General features: G+C 32.9%; 1 protein-coding gene across 38 annotated transcripts in view; it reads right to left on the minus strand.

Annotated features, from left to right (window-relative positions):
- Nucleotides 1-25866, minus strand: part of RIMS2 (regulating synaptic membrane exocytosis 2) — a 614692-nt gene that overhangs the window by 446455 nt on the left and 142371 nt on the right. For 26 of the 38 annotated variants that reach the window (XM_020288967.2, XM_076005085.1, XM_076005083.1 and 23 more), the window contains one exon: nucleotides 21573-21584. The exons of the other annotated variants lie outside the window; for them this stretch is intronic. In XM_020288967.2, coding sequence (XP_020144556.1) covers nucleotides 21573-21584 — 12 coding nt within the window. The remainder of the gene's footprint in view (nucleotides 1-21572; nucleotides 21585-25866) is intronic. 38 annotated transcript variants of the gene reach the window in all.

Consider the following 25866-nt stretch of genomic DNA (forward strand, 5'->3'; position numbering starts at 1 on the left):
TTAATTGGCCAACTAATATATATAGAAAAAATTAGCCGGGCATGGTGGCGCATGCCTGTAGACCCAGCTACTTGGGAGGCTGAGGCAGGAGGATCGCTTGAGCCCAGGAGTTTGAGGTTGCTGTGAGCTAGGCTGACGCCACGGCACTCACTCTAGCCTGGGCAACAAGTGAGACTCTGTCTCAAAAAAAAAAAAAAAAAAAAATATTTCTGGTAAAAAATATATTACATGTGGATAAAATCCTGTGGGGAAGGTGGAATATAAATACAAATTCATTGTTCAGGAAAAATAAGGAAAGAAAATTTATAACTGTTAAAAAAAAAAAGAGTTTGTGCATGCATCTGTATGATTTTTAAGGCTATTGGAAGTTATTAAACTGTTATGCTAACTAGATTCCACTGGATACATTTTTAAAGAGACTATAACAGTTTTACTGTAAAATGTCAGTTTTGATAAATGCTAGAATTTGTACCCTTTGCAACAACTTAAACATACAATGAAATGTTAGATATCATCTTTAAAATATGTGAAGAGGTAAAAGGTTTTTAAGAATTAAATTAATGGTTCAAAATAAACACATTTCAAGATCAATGGATGAACTGCCATCTCAGCTACTGCTTATAACATTCGTATGCCCCTCCCCCAAGTCCCAGGAAAAGCAAGTTCCCCAGTCTACAACCATCTTACATTAAGCTAATGTGAACGATATTTTCTGAGCAGAGTCATGTAGACTATAAATCTCCATCCTTTACAAGAAGCTCTCTACAAGAAGCCTTGCCTACTGAGGCATTTTTTCTCTTCTCTACCAACTGAATGCCAAGAAGTCAGCAGGCATCTATGTTAAGTCAGCAAGGTTTATGCAATAATACCCACTAATATTCTATTTAACCATCACTTAGAAATTATTTCTGTGGGAAAATACATTTACAGCTCCAATTTGGCATGTTAAGCATATATTTCTTCCCCTCTTTTCTCGTCACTTCCCCACAATCTTAATAATAGTAACTATGCTAAAAGATAAAAATCTACATATTCCTGAACTCTAACAGAACGTTTACTTGCTATGTTGACATAAAACAATATTTATCAAAAACAATCATTTCCCATCCATTCTAAATTAAGGTACAAAGGGTAGATATGCTCTCTGGCTGGGGACAATGTTGATAATTATGAATCATTTCTTGCCTAACGGTTTAAGCCATGACTAACTGCACATAATTTTATTCTTCATGCATATTCTATCTCTGGAAATCCAGGATTCCTGACATGTTGATTTATGAGAGTGTTAACACTGGGAGAAAGGCAATGCTTCAAGTTTTAAAAGGAATGATCTTTAGAGTCAGAGAAAACAGTGATATCTAAATCTGACTATGCATTAGAATAATCTGAGTAACTATATAAAGATTCCTAGCCATCATCCTCAGTTATTCTAACTCAGTCCAGTGTGCATGGAAATATGTAATTTTTTAAAAAGCTTCCCCAGGTAATTCCGATAGAATCTGTCTAAGGATAAGCATTAAGGAATTTCTGAGATAAATCGTCCTAGATCTGACAGTTATTAACTGTGGGACTTTGGACAAATTATTTAATCTGATATATTTGAGACTGTTTTCTATATATAAAATGAAGATAATTGAGTTTCTTAAAGAAGAAAGACTGTGTCTTAATCAGTTCTGTAATCCTTGCACACAGCACCAGGTAGTTAGTAGCTTCTAAAGAAGTGCTATTGAGGCCGGGCGCGGTGGCTCACGCCTGTAATCCTAGCTCTCTGGGAGGCCGAGACGGGCGGATTGCTCAAGGTCAGGAGTTTGAAACCAGCCTGAGCAAGAGCGAGACCTCGTCTCTACTATAAAAAGAAAGAAATTAATTGGCCAACTAATATATATAGAAAAAAAAAATTAGCCGGGCATGGTGGCGCATGCCTGTAGTCCCAGCTACTCGGGAGGCTGAGGCAGGAGGATCGCTTGAGCCCAGGAGTTTGAGGTTGCTGTGAGCTAGGCTGACGCCACGGCACTCTAGCCTGGACAACAAGTGAGACTCTGTCTCAAAAAAAAAAAAAAAAAAAAGAAGTGCTATTGATATACTGTATGTTTAGGTATGTCTAAATACAAGTACATTCAATATGTTTATTATTTTCTATAAAAGAATATCTGCATATTCTTTGGGGATTTAAAATTGATAGGATAAAATTTTAAAACATAGCATAAAGTTCTCAGTTTACAAAAAATTGTTTCTCTGATGTTCTCACCTACCAATGCTTAACAACTGGCCCGTGAGCAGCAACAGCATGTGTGTTATATAAGCATAAGGGCTGTGGTAGTATTGATTATAATAGCTACACTATTAGGAACCCTAAAAATAAAAATACATCTTCTACTTTTAATAAAAACCACTAGAAAATGTTTTGATATATGAAATTCTGCTTTTAAGATAGTTTTTCAAGAACATAATCATCCTTCAGTATCCATAGGGAATTGGTTCCAGCACCTGTCAAGGATACCAAAATCCACAGATGCTCAAGTGCCTTATATTAGTATAAAATAGCATGGTATTTGCATATAACCTATGCACATTCCCCTTTATATTTTAAATCATCTCTAGGTTACCTATACAATATAAATTACATGTAAATAGTTATACTGGTTTTGTATTTGTGTTATTTTTATTGTTTTTTGTTTTTCCAAAGATTTTCCATCTGCAGTTGGTTGAATCTGTGGATGCAGAATTCGGCTGACTGTGTATCCTTTTTTATCTTTTCAGAAGTACTCATGTTATGCAATTTGAAAAAAGTATATCTTGGTATTAATACAATGTTAATATAGTAAATATGGAATATTCTTAAATATTCATTTTTATTAATTCCAAATTGCCCTTATTAAGCAAGAATGTGAAAAATACATAAAAATTCATATTCATATAGTATAAGACTATACTAAGTTTAAAGGGATTTTGGTAGTGGTATTTAAGGCAGAGACAATCTGACAAGTTTATGAATAAATTAGAAAATAATTTGGCTTCCTCACATCTGCTTTCTTGCTTAACATCTCCCATTCCTCAGAAAAGACTCACACCTAAATAAGGCCATACCTTCATCACCAAAGTTGGATGTATATATGGCATGATGAGGTAGTAATATGCTTATTTTGTTTTGATTTGTCTTTGTTCTTTTAGAGGCACAGTCTTGCTCTGTTACCCAGGCTGGAATCTCAAACTTCTGGGCTCAAGCGATCCTCCCGCCTCAGCCTCCCAAAGTCACTGGGATTGCAGATATGAGCTACCATATCTGGCTCTTATTCTGTTTTTTAATTGTGTAAGATGACTTTACTAATGGTCAAGTCAAAATAAGGATGGCAATATTAAACCTCTTTTCCTTACAGCTCCTATAGAACATAATCAGTTATGAAATAAGTAAACAGAAAAAGGAATTAAGAAATTAAAACTTTTTCCATTGAAGTAAAAAATATTATTTCTCTTAGCTTATTCCCCTCTATTAATTTTAAAACAATATTAAGGAAGAGGGACAATATCTTATACTTATTTAGGAGGACCAACAATCATACATAATCACTACAAAAAAAAGAAAAAAGGAAAAAAAGCTCTTGCCCATTTACCATTCATTCAGTCTACAAACATTGACTAAGCACCCAGAACTAATATACAGCCAGTACTTGAGGTATGGAATAGTAGCCAATGTCTATTCTAATTAGTCAGTTATATATTCTGATTGGTTGGTGCCTGCTGATTGTTAAATAGTTTGAACATCAAACATGTAAGTATATCTTATCTTTATGTTAGATGCCTATGATAAAGAAATTAATAAAATATACTTTCTGTCCTCAGGAAACCAACACTCAAGACATATAAGTAAACAAATCACAGTACAATCCGATAAGGACAGTAATGACAACACATAGAAGATACTAAGAAAGAGCTAACAGAGCCTCTTAGGGTTTCTGAAGGAAGGAATATCTAGGATGATTTGGAAGAATCTGTGTGAGTTTGTTAAATGGACAAAATAGAGAAGGGAACTGTGGACAGAGAAAATGATGGATGAAAACACAGAAGCATTAAAGAGAATAGGATCCCCTTGATAAAAGATGCAGTTCAAAAATGTTGAATTTTAAAATTTAAAAAGCAGAGTAGCAGGAAGTGAGGTAGAAAATTTGGTAAAAATCCCCTATATGCCAGGGTAACCAAATCCCAATAGCAAATAATAGCTTTCTCTTTACCCTGTCCTCTCCCCCAAAACAAATATATTTAATTAAGTCAATTATTCTTGCATTTTCATGGACTCTGTCTAGCTTTTGTATGGGCTACTTTCAGTACAACCCTAGTGAGCATTATCTTACTTTTAATTGGCCATTTCCCTGTTTTTTCAACATCACAAAAAATTTTAGTACTACGTTGTTAAGACCAACCTCACTTGGTACCTACCATCTTCTACTAAACAAGTTTACCTTCAATTCCAAGAACAATTAGCCACACAAACAACTCAGCAATTTCTGTTACGATAAATACTTAAAAATAAATTTTGGACAAAAAGTTAAGCCTGCTACCAATGCACATCCTCCCTAACAGACACAAGTCCCTGAGCAATTACTACCTATTCACTAAAATCCGAGGCCAGTTATCCTGTGAATGGCTGGAGCTAATGCAGAGCTATTCTTAGAGATCCAATTTGGTCAGCTCCCAGGTTGATTAAATCTAATGGGCTCTCAGATAGTTTGGATCCAGAGAGTCTGTTGTATGGAAACAATGAACCTGAATTTTTATTACAGGTTAAATTTACTTATATCTACTAGGAAGACTCCAGACTAAAGCATACCTTTCTCCCCTATGCACATTTTAATCTAGTTCCACCATCCAATATAATAAGAACAATCCTCAAAAGTGGAACAGATCCCAAGATATATGATGATGGCACTTAAAAACCTAGTCTACTACAACGAGTAAGATGTGCAATGTTTGGGGGATGGACATGCTTGAAGCTCTTACTCGAGGGGGGAGGGGGGCATGGGCAATATAAGTAACCTTAACACTTGTACCCCCATAATACGCTAATTTAAAAAAAAAAAAAACCTAGTCTATGTCATAAAGAAACAGACTTTGAGACAGTGAGCACTCTATTAGACTTAAGGAAAGTACTATATTTTGTTCCTAGAGATTATTGGTCCTTGAGACAGAAAAAGAAATCCCTTGGGATGCACAATAAGGAATGGGGAATATATGATAAAGAAACAATTGCCACAATATCTAATTGAACTATTCATTTTTATTTTAAAGTTCTCTTAATTCCGAATGACTGGGTCAAATATTAGAAACCTAATGTAAACAGAGGAAATATTACCTGACCTGACAGACAGTGTCATGAATATCTAAGTCTAAAAAAAATGCCTGACACAATTTTTTAAATTTTAAATAATATTGAAGTTTAAATCAAAGTGATTGAAATTTAAAATCTTTCCAAAAAAAATAGAATATTATAAAACCTTTCCACTTCAATTTTGATTTTATGATGCTGTTACTTCTTAGGAATAATAAAATAATGGTTTCATTTCATGTCTTTTTTTATTATTTTACCTGCTCATTTTGGGTTAAAGGCAAGGAATAAAATTAGTGATATCAGGAAATATCTATTTCATTCAATCAACTATTTACATATCCATAAATAATTATTTAACACATATTTCTATGTGCCAAGCCTTATCCTACTTACTAGAGTATTAAAGAAGACCGACAAGTTCTTGTTTTCATAGGACTTACTTTCTAGTGGGGAAGATAAACAATCAACAAGTAAATAGATACATAAACAAAATAATCACACAAGCATGCTTTGAAGAAAATTCATAGAGTGATATGATGACAGTAAGAGATGTTGAAAGAGTAACACCCTACAGAGAGTAGTCAGAGAAGGCCTCTGTAAAGTAAATGACATGTGAACTGATACCAAAGAGGAGAATGAGTCTGCCATGTAAAAACCTGGTGAAGTGCATTCCTGGTATAAGAAACAACATATGTAAACGCCTTTAGGTAGGAAAGGGCTTGGTTGCATCAAGGACAGATATGCCTGAAGAGTAATTTGTATGAGATGATGTTAGAGAGATAGTCAGAAGTCAGATTGTGTTTTGCCTTCCCTCTATGCCCCAGTAAGAAGTTATATGAAAAAGAGAAATGACACTAAACAGAGAAATGACACAATCTGGTTACATATTGAAAAAGTTCACCCTATCAGATGTATGAAGGGTTGGAGAAAGGAAGCAGAAAAACCAATTAGGAAGTTATTGCAAGAGTCCAACTGAGATATAATAGAGGTGAAGACTAGGGTAATAGCAACAGAAATGTAAAGAAATATATGTTTTGGAGAGAGAAGCCAACAGAACTTGACCATAAATTCAAATTGTTGAGTAAGGAAAGGGGCCTAGAAGTTTTAGGTTCAAGAAACAACGTATCCAATGATGCTATTTTGAAGATGCATATTAAATTTGAGATGCAAATTATATACCCAAGAAAAGATGTCAAGTAGAGACTTGGATATATTAATACGACTTCTATAGTGCAGGTCAGGACTAGAATATACCTTTAGAAAACATCAGCATACAGATGATATTTAAAGCCACGGTAGAGTCCCATATTCTATTCTTTTTCTTTTAAAACTTTCAAAAAAAACCAAAACAGATTGAAAGTAAAAGGCTGGAAAAAGATTTACCATGAAAACACTAAGCATAAGAAAGCTGATGTGGCTATATTAATATAAGCCAAAGTAGATGTCAAAAGAGTATTGAGCAAAGATATAAATTATCTTTGCTAAGAGTATTAGCAAAGATAAAGAGAGGCATTTCATAATAATAAAAAGGTAAACTCATTAAGAAAACAAAAAATCTTAAATGTGAGTGACTTAATAACAAAGTTCTCAAACAGAAAAGCAATTGAAAGTATTAAAGAGAAAAGTAGACAAATCCACAGAGTTAGAAGACTTTTAACACCCCTTCCCAAGTAACTGATAAAACAAGTGCACAAAAAAGTCAGTAAGGATATAGAACTCTTGAACCATGCCATTCACCAACTTGATCTAATTAACATATATGAAACAATACAATCAACATCAAAAAATCACATTATGCTCCAGTGCACGTGGAACATTCACCAGGAAAGACCACACACTATATCAATAAATTTCAACGAATCAAAATCTCACAGAGTATGTTCTCTGGCTGCAATGCCATTAAATTAGAAATCAATACAATATCTAGAAAATACGGAAATATTTGTAAGTAAAAAAACACATTTTTAAATAATGATAGATCAAATTTTTAAAATCACAAAGGGAAATGTTTAAATAGTTAAACTAGATGATAAAATTTAAGCACATGTATCAAAATTTATGTGATATAGCTAAAGCAGTCCTTAGTGGAAAATCTATAGCCTTAAACTCCTGTGTTAGAAAAGAAAAATAGTATAAAACTAATAATGTATGCTTCTACTACAAACTGCTAGAAAAACAAAATAAACTCAAAGTAAGTAGAAGGAAGGAGATAATGAAAATAAGATTATAAAAACCAACTAAAGTAAACAAAAGAGAAAACAATAAAACTGAAATTGTTTCACCCCTACCAAGACTGATCATGAAGAAAGACAGAGATATACAAAGGCAGAAAGAGAGAGAGAACATAAATTACCAGTATCAAGCAAGAAAAAGGGGACATCACTGAAGATTATAAGAACATTAATGGTTAATAAGTGGATATGACAAATAGCTTATGGCAATAAATTCGACAACTTAGATAAAATAGAAAAATTCATTCAAAACATAACATACAAAAAAACACAACAACTAATCTATATGGCCCTAAAAATGATTAAAAATTAGAACACAAAATTTTATAACTTCCCACAAAAAGAACTCTCAACCCAAATAGCCTCAGTAGTGAATTCTAGTATATGTTTAAGGAAGAAATAATACAAACCCTTTCAGAAAAATAAAGAAGAAATAAAACCACTCATTTTCTGAAGTCAGCATAACTTTGAAACCAAAACCAGAAAAGAACATCAGAAAAGTGGAAAATTATAGATCAATGTCCTTCACAAACACAGATTAGAAATATTTAACAAAATACTAGCAAACCACATTCAAATATATATATATATATATATATATATATATTTTTTTTTTTTTTTTTTTTTTTTCCTGAGACAGAATCTCACTTTGTTGCCCAGGCTAGAGTGCGTGCCGTGGCGTCAGCCTAGCTCACAGCAACCTCAAACTCCTAGGCTCAAGCAATCCTCCTGCCTCAGCCTTCCAAGTAGCTGGTACTACAGGCATGTGCCACCATGCCCAGCTAATTTTTTCTATATATATATTAGTTGTCCAATTAATTTCTTTCTATTTGTAGTAGAAACAGGGTCTTGCTCTTGCTCAGGCTGGTTTCGAACTCCTGACCTCAAGCAGTCTGCCCTCCTCAGCCTCCCAGAGTGCTAGGATTACAGGCATGAGCCACCGCACCTGGTCAAAAAAATATATATAGAATATATTATGACATATACTGTGTCATAACCAAGTGGGTTTTATCCTAAGTGTGCAAAGCTGCTTCTGCATTTAATTTACCACAATAACAGATTAAAGGAGAATATCATGTGATGATATCAATAAATAAAGAAAAAAAATACACAAATTCAACACTGCTTCATGACAAAAAAAAATCAACAATAGTATGGCATTATTGTGCAATAAATAACATACAGATAAGAACACTCAATACCATAAAGATGATATTTCTCTTTAAATTAATCTAAAAGGAAAATGCTTATGCAAACAAATCTCCACAGTTTTCTAAGAAACTTAACGAGCTAACCCTAAAATTCACAGAGAAGAGTAAGGACCATCAATAAAAATGACAATTTTGAAAGAAAACTATAAAAATGTCTTACATTGCCAGATATATATGAAATTTTATTCTTAAATAGTAGTAATTAAAACCATGTTATTTTATTAAAGAGATAAACAGACCAATGAAACTCAATAAAGTTCTCCAAAAACAAATCCATACATTTATGGTAGTTCAATATATGACAGATACAATCAGAAATCAGTAGGAAAAAGAATGATATATTCAATAAATAGTGCTCACACAATTTTTGATAGCCTCAATGGTGTATATAAATTAAAAAAGTAAAAGTTATATACTTATTTCATTACCATACACAAAAATGAATTCTAAGCAGATTTTGATAATGTGAAAGACAAAATTTAAAACTTTTTAAAGAAAACAGAATAATAGCTTCATAACAACATGGGGGAGGGGATTACAAAAAATAAAATAATAAATCCAACCATATTAGAATTTAAAACTTCTGAACAGCCGGGTGCAGTGGCTCACGCCTGTAATCCTAGCACTCTGGGAGGCTGAGGCGGGCGGATTGCTCAAGGTCAGGAGTTCAAAACCAGCCTGAGCGAGACCCCGTCTCTACCATAAAAATAGAAAGAAATTAATTGGCCAACTAATATATATAGAAAAAATTAGCCGGGCATGGTGGCGCATGCCTGTAGACCCAGCTACTTGGGAGGCTGAGGCAGGAGGATCGCTTGAGCCCAGGAGTTTGAGGTTGCTGTGAGCTAGGCTGACGCCACGGCACTCACTCTAGCCTAGGCAAGAAAGCAAGACTCTGTCTCAAAAAAAAAAAAAACTTCTGAACAATTAATTATAGCAAAAATCATTAATATATAAGTCACAGTCTGGGAAAAGACGTGCTAAAACTGAAAGGATTAGTTTCCAGAACATATGCAGAACTCTTACAGATCAATAAGAAAAGAGAAGGAACTTAATAAATGTTAGAATAATATCAGCAAGCAATTCACTGAAAAAATCAAAGAACAATAACTATAGAAAACAGCACTCAACTAACTCACCAATAATATGGAATACAAAAAAATACAAACAAAAATGACCATTTCACATCCATCAGACTGGCAAAGTATTAAAAACAGGTTATTAGACAATTGCTAGAGAAGATGATAGAAAATTAACTCTCATAAACTACTAGTGGGAGTATAAATTGGTACAAATACTTTGAAGGAAAATTTGGCAATATTTAGTGAAACTGAAGATGACCATAGCCTGTGATCCAGCAATTACACTTTTGTCTACCCTAGATAATACTCTGTAAACACACAAGGAGACATGTCCAAGAATATGCATTATAGTACTGTCTGTAACAACAAAAGAGTATATGTTAATCTCAATGTTCATCACTAAGAGAATGAGTGAATTAACTGTAGATAAGTCACATTATAGAATATTGTAGAATAGTTTAAAAAAGGTAGATCTTCATGTATCAACAAGGGAAAAAGATTCTTCATTTTAGCTGCTTTATACTATTTCTATCATCTTCTCTAGCAATTGTCTAATAACCTGTTTTTAATACTTATTTACATAAGTAAATATCTTTTTATTTCATATTATTCTAAAGATTCTAGGCTAATGCAATTAAACAAGAGAAATAAATGAGAAAAGAGGAGATAAAGTATTACTATTTTCAGATCATAGGGTTGCATATTATTAAAATTCAAGAGAAATAATTGAAAAACAATAATAAATAAATAATATCATTCAGGAAGATGGCTGGGTACATAAATAACATAAAAATCAATATCATTCCTACATAAAAATAAGTAGAAAAAGTAGTAAAAATATTTATAATTTTATAATAAAATTATTGAGAAATATGTACAATTATAAATAAGTAATGCTATTGAAGGACCTAAAGGAAGGTGAACAAATCAAAACACATATTCTAATTTTGAATATGAAGACTTACTATCACAAAGATCACAATTCTTCCCAAATTGATCCATAAATTAAATTTGATCTCAGTAAAAGATACCTATATGATTTGGAACTAAACAAATTGACTCTAAAATATAAAAGGAAAAATAAGCAAGGAAGCATAACCAAGAGAGTATCTTTGCATCCTTACAGTAGGGAAAGATTTTTTAGGCTACAAAAACACTAACCGTAAAAGAAAAAGTTAATAAATTAGACTTCAACAAAATTAAAATGTTCTGTTCCCCAAAATACATCATTAAGAAAATGAAAAGCCAATCCACAGACTGAGAGAAAATACTCTGAATATATATACAGATGCTCCTTAACTTACAATGGAGTTATGTCCTGAAAAACTCATCAATAAACTGAAAATATCTTAAGTCAAAAGTGCATTTCACACTTAAAATATTTTCATCATGCTTATGGGGTTATTCAGATGTAACCCCAACATAAGTTAAGGAGCATAATGAATGCATATCTCTTTCACACCATTGAAAAGTCAAAAAATCATAAGTTGAGCCACCATAAATTAGGGACATATATCTGCTATTTGTACAAAATATATCAATATGGTCATTAGCGAAATGGATATAAAAAACAAACCAATAACCACACCAAATGCAGGTAAAGTTATGGAGCAACAAGAATTTTCATATTTTGCTGATGAGAATATAGAATTGTACATGAGCTTTGGAAAACTGTTTGCAATAAAAGTTGAACTTAATTTTTTGACCCAGCAATTCTACATCTAGATATTTACTAAACAGAAATAAATATACCCACAAAAGACCTGTAACACAAATGTTTATAGCAGCTTTATTTATTATAGCCAAAAAAAAAAAAAAACTGGAAACAATCCACATATTTTACAACAAGAAAATGGATAAACAAATTTAGGAACATTCATACAATAAAGTAGTATCAGCAATAAAAAGGAACAAACTATGGATACAGGCAACATGATGGATTAATCTTATAGATCTTGAATAGAGAGAAAGAAGATAGTACTTACTATCTGATTCTATTTATATGAAGTTCAAAAACAGGCAAAACCATCAATCCAAGAATGGATTAATAAAATGTGGTATATGTATACCATGGAGTACTATTCAGCTCTAAGAAACAACGGTGATATAGCACATTTTTTTTTTTTTTTTTTTTGAGACAGAGTCTCACTTGTTGTCCAGGCTAGAGTGAGTGCCGTGGCGTCAGCCTAGCTCACAGTAACCTCAAACTCCTGGGCTCAAGCAATCCTACTGCCTCAGCCTCCCGAGTAGCTGGGACTACAGGCATGTGCCACCATGCCCGGCTAATTTTTTATATATATCAGTTGGCCAATTAATTTCTTTCTATTTATAGTAGAGACGGGGTCTTGCTCTTGCTCAGGCTGGTTTTGAACTCCTGACCTTGAGCAATCCGCCCGCCTCGGCCTCCCAGAGAGCTAGGATTACAGGCGTGAGCCACCGCGCCCGGCCAGCACATCTTATATTTTCCTGGTTAGAGCTGGAACCCATACTACTAAGTGAAGTATCCCAAGAATGGAAAAACAAGCACCACATATATTTACCAGCAAACTGGTATTAACTGAGCAGCACCTAAGTGGACACATAGGTACTACAGTAATAGGGTATTGGGCAGGGGGGAGGGGGGAGGGGGTGGGTATATACATACATAATGAGTGAGATGTGCACCATCTGGGGGATGGTCATGCTGGAAACTCAGACTTGTGGGGGGAGGGGGGAAGGGCATTTATTGAAATCTTAAAATCTGTACCCCCATAATCTGCCGAAAGAAAAAAAACAGGCAAAACTATCTATGGTAGTAGAAGTCACAAGGCTGATTGCCTCTTGTGAGAGGGAAGTAAGAAACTGACAGGGAAAGGGCATGCATAAATTTCATAGGATGATGTAAATAATATAAAACTTGATGTGGTAATACTTACATAGGAATATATGTATCTTTCAAAACTCATCAAACCTTAATTAAATCTGGTACATTTTATTATTAGGTTGTTAAGTATGAAATGTCTGATTTCCTTAGGTACTAAGTTTGAGTTGATATCTCTGTCATATATGGAAGCTATACTTCAATTATTTTAATTTTTTTTAGGTACAAATGTTTAGATTCATATATTTCCCTTCCCCACCCCACCTCCTGAAATACTTCAATTTTTTAAAAAAGGAAATAAAATAGTATACCCAGGAAATTTCTGAAAAGAAGAGTAATGTGAGGAAACTATAATAGCTTCAGTGCTATAACAAATATAGGGGTTGAGGAGATAGGATTTGATGTATCTGCCTCAGTGTCACTTTTACTATATTCATAATATTCTTTAGAGACAATTCACCCAGCCCACATTGCCCGTAGCTAGAGTGGTCCAATCCCACAGCCACTCCCTTAGCATGCCATTGAGCAATGCTACAAGGTACTAGTAACAGAAGTTAAAAAGGCACAGTCATTAAACTATGTGGTACTTGGTACTGGCACAAAAATAGACAAAACAATTGGCAGATTAAAGAGATCAGAAATGTACTATGATGGATGTGAGAATTCCATATATGAAAAAGGTAGCTATGAACATTAGTAGATAAAAAACAGATTACTCAATAAATAGTATTATGGCAAATGAATAAAAATATGAAATAAAGTTGGATCCATACCCTATATCCTACATAAGAATAAATTGTGAATAAACCAAAGCCTTAAATAGTTTTAAAAACTGAACAAAAAATGATAACATGGGAAATTTATTTTGATAATCTTAAAGTAAGAAACTTTTACTAGATGTAACAAAATTCAAATGCTAAATGTACTAATAAATTTGAAGGTAATTAATGTTTTTACATGTGAACAAGGCAAAGGAAAAAAGAAAACCTGGAATATTTGCAGCATATATCATAAAGAATTATATTCTGAAGCAAATAAACAACCCATATTAAAAATCAACAACAGTAATATAAATGAGCAAGGAATAGTATACAATAAGAAAAATGCAAAGTGATGTCAAGAAGATGGCAAAATAGGACTTTCCTGCCCTCATCCCCTCACAGAAATATCAATTTAACAAGCATCCATGCACAGAAATACATTCACAAGAACTAATGGATTAGGTTAGAGACTACAGTCCCTGGGTAGAATGCAGAAATAAGAATAGATGTATTGAAGGGGGTAGGAAAGACAGTTTCACACAATAGACATCATTCCTCCCTCAAGTCTGTGCAGTGCACAGAGAGAGAATGTCTGTGTATTGGCAAAAAAAGTGAAGTATGCACCCAATTTTATCATGTGGCCCAGTACCAGGCCTGCTCCAGTGAATGCCAGCACCAAGCCAGCCCTCACAGCCCCAGGCTCCAGGCTCACCCAGCGAACTCAGGCTCTAAGCTCATTGCAGGATGAGACCAGCACATGTAAACCAAAGTTCCTGTCTTGCTCCAGTACCAGGCCAGCTCCATGGCCCAAGATTCCAAGTCAGCACCTACAGCACCTACAGATCTAGACTTCAGGCCAATCCCAGGTTCTAGACCAGGACCTGCAGACACAAACTTCATGTCAGGACCTACAGCACCAGGTTCCAGATGCACCCCAGTTCCAGGGCAGCCCACAGAGCTGCATGCTCCAGGCCAGCCCTGTGACCCTACGAGTCAGGCTGACTCACCCACTGACACACGCACCAAGTCAAAATCTGAGAAAGCATCTTGCTTCAGTATAAGAATCATATATTAATAAAGTACTTCCTATGATTTCAGAACCTAAACACAACGTAGACCTTCGCTCTTTTTTGAAGACGTGAACAGATATTACAAAGAAAATTAAACACAAATAGCTTCTAAACATAAAAAGATATTCAACATCACTCATAGTAAGATGAACGCCAATTAAAATTACAATGTAACTGGTAAAAATGAAAAAGTTTATTATATTTTGTTGTTGAGACGTGGGAGGAAGCACTCTCATATCCTGTTAGTAGAGGTGTAAATTAATACAACCTTTAGAGAGGGCAATTTGGCATATTAATCAAAATGTGAAATGTCCAGCAATTCTACCTCAAGGATTTTATCCTATAGCTATACTTGCACATAAGCAATGGGACATATGTACAAAAATATTCATTGAAGCAATGTTTATAATAGCAAAAGATTAGATATAATCTAGTTAAATAAATTATAGCATATTCATATAAATAATACTGAATTTATTGAGATGAACATAACTATATATGTACCAACACAGAAAATTTTCTAAGATATTCGAGTAGGAGATATAATTAAGGTGCAAATCGTTTGTGTCAAACTTGTGTGTCACCTAACAGCTCTCAGAATATATTTAAAAAGTGATATTAATAATTTGCCTGTGGGGAACTAGAAAACTAGGGGACTGACAGCCAGGGATGAGAAAGAGATTTAGTTTTTGCTATACATATTTATGTACCTTTTGAATTTTGTATGATAGCTTTAAATTACTTATCCAAATATATATTAATATTCTTTAAAATAAGCATAAATATTTTCTATATACTATAACTTGGCAGTAATGAAGAACTGTATTACAGGATGACATAGGAATTGGAAGTAGGATAGGACCAGAAGAAGGAGTTAATGGAACTAAAAGTGTCATTTTGGTAAGAAGAACATTGAGAACAGAGACTTCTATAAAGGAAGAGAAGAAATGAGAGATAATAAGGAAAATAAGAAATGAGTTAATTCCACCAGGAATGAGAACTCACAAGCAGCTCCATACAAAAAAAAAAAAAAAAAAAAAAAAAGACCTAGCCCATAACAAGTTCTCCTCTGGCTCTGTCCTAGTCAGACAAATTAAGCCAAGACTCTGGAATATCCAGCAAAGCCAAAAGGAGAAAAGTAAAGGTATAACCTTTTAGATTATCACTGGACACAATGACTACAAATATCACCATCAAATCTCCAAAGCAAAACTATATATTATACTTTTCTATTTTATCTTTTCTGTTAAAATGTAAAAAAAAAAAAAAAATCTTCTGTTTATTTTTGAAACAAGATGGTGAGTCTTACCTTCCTTTTTGGCACTTAAGAAAGAGGGTCCTCAGAGTCCTGGGGAAGGAATCAATAATTGAACACAACAATCCTATGAGCTAGGATTACTACATTTGTTTATTTCCTCCACTTCACAGGTGAGGAAAGTGAGGCTTAAAGTGGTAATATAATTGGCCCAAATAATATAGTTAGCAAAGCAATAGAGTTTGGCTTCAAACTCAGGCATTCTGAGGGTAGAGTTTGTGTTCTTAACCATTTCATGGTGCATCCCACCTCAGCCCCCTTAGGCCTTCCCAAGGTTCACTGGTGCATAGAACTTGTCATGAGAATGAAATAAAACAGTGGTCTCTACACATAATGATTGTTTAATAAAGGTTAGCTGTTAATATTAACAGATATCTATTTCTTGGTTGCCTAAAAACTCTTCAAACTCAATTTCTCCATTAAATCACTGTATTCCCCCACTTCTCCCAATAGGATCCTCCATCATCCAAACACTGGCTTCAGCACAGTGAAGCACTTCTTCATTCAATGCAAAAATCTACTTGTCACCCTTTACTCCACTATCTTTTTATCCTCTTTATCCAACCACCAAACTTCTCAACTCTCAACTCTTACACCCAAGACCCTATATAGCCACTGACTTTTTCTCCTACTTTAGGAGTCCATAAACTCCCACCTATGGCATTTTATAGTTATAGGAATCCCATACAGAATAAGGAAATTGATCCCACTTTTACTTATAGATCAGACGGAATGGTAGGTCCCAATTGGAACAACTTGCTCAAAGCAAAAGTTATCTAAAAGATGGAAATGTACTAAATATATAAACAAAATGTATGACTAATGCCTGCTCACAAGAAGCTGGCTAGACTGCAATTGTAAATATTCTTTGTCATCTCTGCAACTTCCTGTGAACATTATCACAGCCACACTGAAAGTCACCTTAAATCAGTGCTCAGATAAAACCTCTTTGTCTCAAAAAAAAAAAAAAAAAAAAAAAAAGAGTCTCACTCTGTTGCCTGGGCTAGAGTGCCGTGGTGTCAGCCTAGTTGACAGCAACCTCAAACTCCTGGAGTCAAGCGATCATCCTGCCTCAGCCTCCCAAGTAGCTGGGACTACAGGTGTGTGCCACCACGCCTGGCCAATTTTTTTCTACTTTTAGTTGTCTGGCTAATTTCTTTTTATTTTTTTAGTAGAGATGGGGTCTCACTCTTGTTGAAGCTGGTCTTGAGCCCCCAACCTCAAACGATCCTCCTGCCTTGGCCAGCCAGAGTGCTAGGATTATAGGTGTGGGCCACCACGCCCGGCCTAAAACCTCAAAATATTCTCTTTGCCAGTATTTTCAGCTGTCATAAACATTTTTTCTTATTTACCTGTAGGATACTTTATTTCACAGATATTTTATTGCACAGAATTTTCACATCATGAGTTTTTAATCCCTTTTTATAAGAGACCTGAATCAGATTTTCAAAGTTCACTTGCCCATCTATTCTAAATATGTAAGCAATCAGGTAAATGGTCTATAAAATGATAAAATTTTTCTAAACTTAGAATGTATAATAGATTCAAACAAATATCCAGTAGCCCCTGTATGTCTCTTAATTTACTCCAAATTCTTCTAGCCTTCTATTAATAGATTCATTTTGTTATATGTTCCTTTTGAATGGTATGTTGTCTAAATAATACAGCCCAAAATACTTCTATATTGCTTATGGAAAACTCTGGATTTTTGTCTAGTTTCTCTGTTGAACAATATAATAATGCCATTCTTTGTCAGGCTTACACTATAATAAGAAGAATGGTAGTAATAAGATCTAAACTTATGATTTTATTAGAAGAGTTGGTCATAACAGAACTGTTATATTCAGTATCTAGAACAATTTTGGTAAGGTCATATACATGTTAATGTATTAATAAATAGAAATGCAGAAGCAACTAAAGTAATCTACTACTGTTAAGTCAGTATTTACTGGAATGCAGCTCCTTGCATCCACTGCCCAGATGAAATGGGATAATCAAAAATAATATAACTTGAAAAACACTTAAGTATATGCTAAATTGCAACTCCAAATAAAAATAATCAGCAACTAGAATAATACATAGGAATAGAGACATGAATAATGTGATTAAGTCAAGAAAAGTATCAGACTGCAGTGAAAACAAAGAGCACCTTCCTCTGAATATCACAGGAGAAGCTGCAACCCAACAGATAACCTGTATGCTTCTGAAATGTAACAAATACTGCAGGTCACATATCACCCTTCCTTTAATAACAGTAACTATTAGTAACATTTTTTTTATAATAAAGGTTAATAATCTCTTAATAACAAGTATAATTTATATTTATGTTGTCTCAAGAAATACTGATATCCAACGCCACGGCACTCACTCTAGCCTGGGCAACAAAGCAAGACTCTGTCTCAAAAAAAAAAAAAAAAAAAAAAAAAGAAATACTGATATCCTACAAAAACTAATAACTTTTGTAAAATGAGAAAAAGGAATAATTTAAGACCCATATTAAAGTGGTCTTTATATAAACAAATGAATCAATGATATATTATCTCTAGACAGTGGCATCATTTTGTTCCCCAAATTGTACTTTCATGATGCTTTCACTAGACATGCATACATCAGTATTTATTAATAGATAAAAAATCATATATATGCTCTGGCCTATAGGCAAATAATTTACCATGCATATTTGCTCTATGCATCCTAAAAAGTATGGGAAACATAAGATTACTTAAAAAATAATTCAATCTCCTTTACTTTGATTCTATGTGATACAGAATAAGTTCATAATTAAGAAAAAATTCAATCTCTAATACCAAGCATTTCATATTAATTTACTATTAATAGCCTGAGGTAACTTATGTATAATAAATGAGCAAATGTGTTAAATGGTCCTAATTCTTAAAGCATTTATAGAGGCAAGAACATATAGATAAGTATCTAAGTAATGATCAACACGTACTTTTTTTTTATTCCACTTCTATATTTCTGAGGAAAATCAAATCTAGATGTTTGGATGGGTTGCCTGCTGCACACTTCATCTCTACTAGTGTTTCCATTAGAAATAATTTTAAGTATAAGGAACAAAAAAGTTTGACTGTTCATGACAGAAACAAATTTGGGAAGGGGGTATTTTTCTCACATTGGAGAAAAGTATCTGATCAGTGGCTCGACAACATCAAGACTAGTGACTCCAATGCTCTTGGGCCTTTCCATCACCTTCACAAATGGCTGGTCAAGACATTACTTTTGCATTAAAAGGTTGTGCGAGCTACATCTTTTTTTTTATCATGACTTCTCAGAAGCCCTCAGATATTTTCTTATATCTCATTTGCTAGAACTGTGTCACACAGCCATTCCCAATTGCAAGGAAGCTAACAAAGTTTTATATTTTCCAGTCTCTCTAGTGGGGATTGCAAGAGAGAAGAAAGTTAAAAATGTCTGTTGGTGTAAACATTAAGCAGGGTCTCTAACAGTCACCTCTTTCAACTAACTACTCAACATTCTATACATACATTTTATGTGTAACACATTTGCCTCCACCCAGAGGAAGGTAATCCCAAAGTCTCCTCTAGTTATAAAATCTAACTCTCAATTCAAGATCTCTAAGGAAAAACCAATCTTTCCAGCATGGCCTAGTGTGGATCATTGTGAACCACTAACTTATATACTTAAAGACAAATTATCTGCTCTCAACACACCCAATATACAATGACTGAGAAAAAAACAGGTAACTGCAATAAAAACTCTCATTCAGAAACAGGAAGAATGAGAAATATACAGTAGCAATTTTCCATGGTACATAACAATCCCTATATGAATGATGGCTTAGTTTCCTTGTTTATCCTATTTGGATGACCCTGAAACAGCTATCTAGGAGATTTTCCCTTGACCACTGCCATTCATATCCCTTGGTTCAACCTTTTGGGAAGATGTCCCTTGTCCATTATCTTCCTTGGTCTTATATAGGATTGACACTGGCAGTACACCCTTCTTGGAAACTTGTATAGCTTTCACATCCACTGCTAGTATACACATCACACTGCTAGTATAAGTAAACAGGCTTGTATATTGCCTTAATGGTTAAATAGTCATAGAATATTTGCTATCTAGACTTAGGGTTTCTTTGGCCACTAGCCACACATAGCTATTTAGATTTAAATCAACTAAAATTAAATGAAATTAAAAACTCAATTTCTCAGTCACACTAGCAACTTTTCAAGTGTCCAATAGGTATATGTGACTAGAACCAACTGTATTGGATAGTGGAAATATGAAACATTTTCATTATTGCTGAAATATCTATTGAAGAGTGAGTATCATAAAAAAAGCCTGTTGAATTTTATTTGCCGTTTTCCAAATCTACACAAAATTAGTATACTTTTATCTGTTAGTCAATTATTAGTTTAAAATATAGACTGTTAAATTATGAAATCTGATCAGTACATCAAAGTCATTTCTGTAGTTGAGTAATCATCAAGTGCCTCATTGCTGGAATAGATCTCAAAATTCATCACAGAAAAAACAGACAATAATTAGACCATTGTACCTCCTATGTTAACTCTGGACACAAAAGCAGAACTAGAGATTCTAAAGGTTATAAACTGAATCATACTACTTGTGAATCAGCTAATAAAGTGGACTCGTAGAAAGCTGATAGGTTCTCTAGGGAACCTTCCTTGGATTAAAGATGATGCACAGTCTGGGATCTGTCTACAGAAATTGACCTGTATATCTTCAAAATGCCTCTAAAATCTGGTAGGATTCCTGGTAGGTTAAAACAAAAATGAAGAAAATTACACTATCTTTTCTTCTGTCAGAGATTTCATTCTAAATCCATATTCAATATTTGCCACAACCTACATCATCCCAAACTGAGTAACTGAAGACTGTAAGGGGGAAAAAGGCTCCAACTAACTAAAAAGGGGGGCGGGAGGGGCACAGTTTAGAAGATCTTGGCTATTATCTTTGGATTTTATGTCAATTGGAAATTGGAAAACTTGAAAAACACGTTTAAGTCTGACTCATCATAAAGAATCAGAACAGAAGGATTTTATCTGTATTTGCAAGGAGTCACCAGTCTCCAGAGCAGATCCAAATACAAATCAGACCACTAAAAGCAGACATTGGCACATTATTAAAATCTAGCCTATAATGTAGTCTTATCCACCTGAGTATTTTTAAATTATAACTATATCCAATATTCAACATGAGAATATAAGATAGACATTTTACCAATTTCTAAGATATATTAAGAAAAATAAAAATGTATTAAATACTTATAATTAACAGCAAAATATATACTTCAGAAAATCCATGTTCAGTGTTATTGTAATTCATTATTACAAAGATTTAATCTTTATACTTAAGAAAGATAAGATTTTAAAACCTTAGTACAATGAGTTTAGAATAACATAAGATTAAAGTAATTCTTGTCACAATAAGAAATGCTATGTGATCTCCTTGAAAATTCTAAAAAAGCAAGCCTCTTTAAAAAACAAATAATCAATTTTTATCTTTAATACAATAAAATGTAAATAATTTAATGTAAGTTTTTCAGTAAAATCAGATAACATGCTTAAATATGCCATAATGCTTAGCAATTATCATGCACTACAACTGTAACAAAACACTTTAAAATGTATTAATTAAATACAGTTATAAAATTAAAATTGGCAATAACAACAATAAGGAAAAAAATAATATTAGACAGAAAAAAGACTCTAACCACTTTGTCCTCCTGGGGTGAATATCCACGAAAGCAAGTTAGAAAAGACAGAAGAGACAAAACAAAAAAAAATAATTAATTCCATTCTTAAAACAATAAGAGCTTTTTAAAGTTTAAAGAGTATGCTATATATTAAAATATATTAAGATATATAAATAATTTTCGTAAAAGTAATTAAAGGAGAATGGCCTTTCTACAAATAAAATCCTAATTAAACCTGGAATTCAAAGGAAAAAAACTGAAAAATGTTTAGGAAAAAAGCTTCTATATACAAAGACAATAAAACATAGCATCACTGTTTATCTCAATTTCATCATATACTATCAAATGTAGACAAAATGTAATTCTACATGAATTATGCACATTGCTTTTAAAAGTTATTTCTGTCCCATTAATTTAGAAGTCTTTTAAATATTGTTACTAAAAAGAAAAAATTTAATTAGAAGAAGTCACTAAAGATAAGATATTATTGTTTATAATTAGTAATTTGGGGCCATAGTTTCCCAATATTATAAATGTTGAAAAAAATGGTAACATATATGATTTGGTCAAAAGAACACATTTCGATACACTGAAAGTAAACTCAATTGCTGCATCCCTCTGTTCTTTAACATAAAATACTGATAATAATAGTGATTACACAATAATAATGACCTGTTATATTATGAGAATTTACATAAATTAAAAATCAAAATCATATTTTTGAAGTATTGCTGTTTCTTTGAAGTATGGTGGTAATATAACATTTATGACTAAGAGGAAAGACAATCACACAGTCCTATCTTAAAATCATGCATTTTTAAACAACATCTCTAGCTGTATATCTTGTGCAATTTCCTTCAGCTTAGAGAGCTTTACTTTCTATCTGCAAATAGAGAATTAATACTTATTTTATAGGGCTTATTTTTAAGAATTAAATAAAATGACATGAACAGCTCTCAGTATAGTACCTGGCACACAGTTCTGTATCTTATATTCTAGCCTATTAAAACATAGGATATTATAGAAATGGGATTGGAATACACTGTTTACATCATTGTGTTCTTGACTACTTCCTTTGGTAAATGCTAAAGCTAAAGATGATATAAAAGCTATTGTACACAATCAAGGACAACTATTGCCAACCATTTATCAACAAAAATCATTTACAACACTCATCATACATATATCAGGTACTATACTAGATGCCTGAGACATAAAAATGAGTAAAGACAGTTTCCTCCCCAAATGAACCAAATGTATATGAGAGAAATAAATCATTGCACAACAGAGAGATGTTCTGAAAACAAGGGAATAAGAGAGCACTATGGAAACGTAAAAGATCATAGGACTTGGAGAAAGAAGTAAAAGAAGGTTTCTGAGATACGAGCAGGGTTTTGAAGAAAAATGAATAGAAACTCAGAAAGACCAGTGAAGGAGAGTATTTCATGCAAAGAACACAGCATATGCAAAAAGTGCAAAACCACAAACAAGACTGGCATATTTGGAACTGCAAGTAATCTGAAATGACTAGATTATAATGGATGTGTTTGAATTAACATCTCCATGCTTATAACTATATTAATATCTGTCAAAACCTCAGAAGCAAAACACTTTCACAAGACAACTCACATTGCAGAAAATAAAAACAAGAAAGAAAATGAGGTCATAATTAATGAGTCTACTAAAAGTTAACTAGTCTCAACAAAAACAACAAGCTCAATTTCAGCTATAACGAATACATAAAACACTTAGCTATAATATATATATGAAATATTACTGCTATATCTTTATTGTCTTTCAACAGAAAGAAAAAATCATAAAATCTACAATATGATTTCTAAATAAGATATTATTAGCTATTATAATTGAGTGTTCATTATGCTACAATGTACAGACTGAATTGGATGGAGGCAAGTCTAGCAACAGGGAGAACAATTAGGAAGTTGTTACAATATTTTGGTAAGAAAAACTGTGACAGTGGTAAGAACTATACTAGTAGCATGAAGAATAGAAAGAAGAATACTGATTTAGGAGATACTGAGAAGTAAACCTCCATAAAACGTGATGGAGAACTAGGAAAAAATGGAAAAGAAACTCCCAGAGTCTGATTTGGGCAAGTGGAAAGATAAGAGAACAATTACTTGAAAGATAAAATAAAAAAGAAGTAGGTTTAGGGGAAATAATGAATTGAGATATACAAGATAAATTTAAATTTATAAATGCCTATAATACATTTAAGCAGAGATCTTCACTAGGCAGCTATAAAGATGGATCTGGTGCTCAGAATAATATTCCTGGTGAAATCATGTTTGTAAATTATCAGCATATATAGAGTACAAACAACCCCTGATTTATAATGGTCGGACTTAAGAATTTTCAACTTTACAGTAGTGCAAAAGCAATACGCATTCAGTAGAAATTGTACTTCAAATTTTGAATTTTGGTATCTTCCCGGGATAGTGATATACAGCATGATAGTGTCTTGCAATGTTGGGCAGCAGCAACAAGCTCTCAAAAGTCAGAGACAAAGAAAGGATCCTAAAAGCCACAAGAGAATAAAAGCAAATAACATACAATGGAGCTCCACTATGCTTGGCAACAGATATCTCAGCAGAAACTTTATAGGTCAGGAGAAAGTGAGATGACATATTCAAAGCAAGGAATAAAACTTGGAACTGAGAATATTATATCTAACACAAAGCTATCCTTCAAACATGAAGGATAAATACTTTCCTAGACAAAAAAATCTCAAGGAATTCATCACCACCAGACCTGCCTTGCAAGAAATATCAAAGGGAATTATTCAGAATGAAAAAAAAAACACAATTGTATAAGAAATCATCTAAAGATATAAAACTCACTAATAAAAGTATTAATAACTACGCAAACAAATTCAAACTACACTAACACCGTGATTGTGGTATGTATCACACATATCTTGAATATGAAGACTAAAAGACAAATCTGTCAATAATAATAATAACTACAACAATTTTTTTTGTTAAGAGATGGAAAATATTAAAAGATACAAACCAAGACAATAAAAAGTCAAAAACTAGGGCAGTAAAGAGTTATAAAGTTTTTGGTTTTTTTCCTTGCTTGTTAATGTTTCTTTTCTTTTCTTTGTGATCAAAGTTAAGTATTCAGCAGTTCACAATAACTTATTATAACTATAAGACTTTTTTACAAGTTAATGATAACCACAAAGAAAAGCCCATAGTAGATACACTAAAAATAAAAAGCAAGGAATTAAAATATTTTACCAGAAAAAAAAATCACTTACCCAAAAAGGAAGACAATAAAAAAGAAAGGAAAAAAGGACTTACAAAACAACCAGGAAACAAATTTTTTAAATGGTAGTTTTAAATCCTTGCCTAGCAATAATAATGAATGTAAAAGGATTAAATTCTCAAATTAAAAGACAGAAAGGCAGAATGGATTAAAAAAAAATAAGAGCCAACTATATTCACAAGAAACTCACTTCCCCTATAAAGACACATAAAACTGAAAGTAAAAAGATGGAAAAAGACATTCCCTGAAAATTGAAAACAAAAACAATAGAAGTTATATTTATATACAATAAAACAGATAAGTTAAAAACTGTAAAAAGAGACCAAAAAAAGTCATTATATAATGACAAATGGGTCAATTCAACAAGAGATATAACAATAGAAATATATATGCAACCAACAGCATATAAACAGCAACCACACACATAAAGCAAATATTATTAGATCTAAAGGAACAGATAGTCTGTGATAGAAAAACAGCAGGCTATTTCGACACCCCATGTTCAGGAATGAGACAGAGGATCCAGACAAAGAAAACAATGAAATTAAACTAGACTAGAACAAATGGACCAAATTGACATGTACAGAACATTTCAATCAAATACTTCAGAATACACAATTTTCTTATTACACATGGAACATTCTCCAAGATAGACCACATCTTAGGCCCCAAAACAAGTTTCAAATTCAAAAAAGTAAAAATCACATCAAGTATCTCTTCTGACCAGAATGAAATAAAACTAGAAATCAATAACAAGAGAAACTTGGAAAACTATACATATACATGGAAATTAAACAATATGCTCATGAATGACCAATGGGTCAAAGAAGAAATTAAGATGGAAACTTAAAAATTTCTTGAAATAAATGTAAATGGAAACACAACATACCAAAACTAATATTATACAGAAAAAAAAAAAACAATAACATAATGATATACCTTAAAGAACTAGAAAAGCAAGAACCAACCTAACCCAAAATTAGTAAAAGGAAAAACAATAAAGATCAGAGCAGAAACAATT

This window comes from Microcebus murinus, chromosome 7, assembly GCF_040939455.1.
Source record: "Microcebus murinus isolate Inina chromosome 7, M.murinus_Inina_mat1.0, whole genome shotgun sequence".
NCBI lineage: Eukaryota > Metazoa > Chordata > Mammalia > Primates > Cheirogaleidae > Microcebus > Microcebus murinus.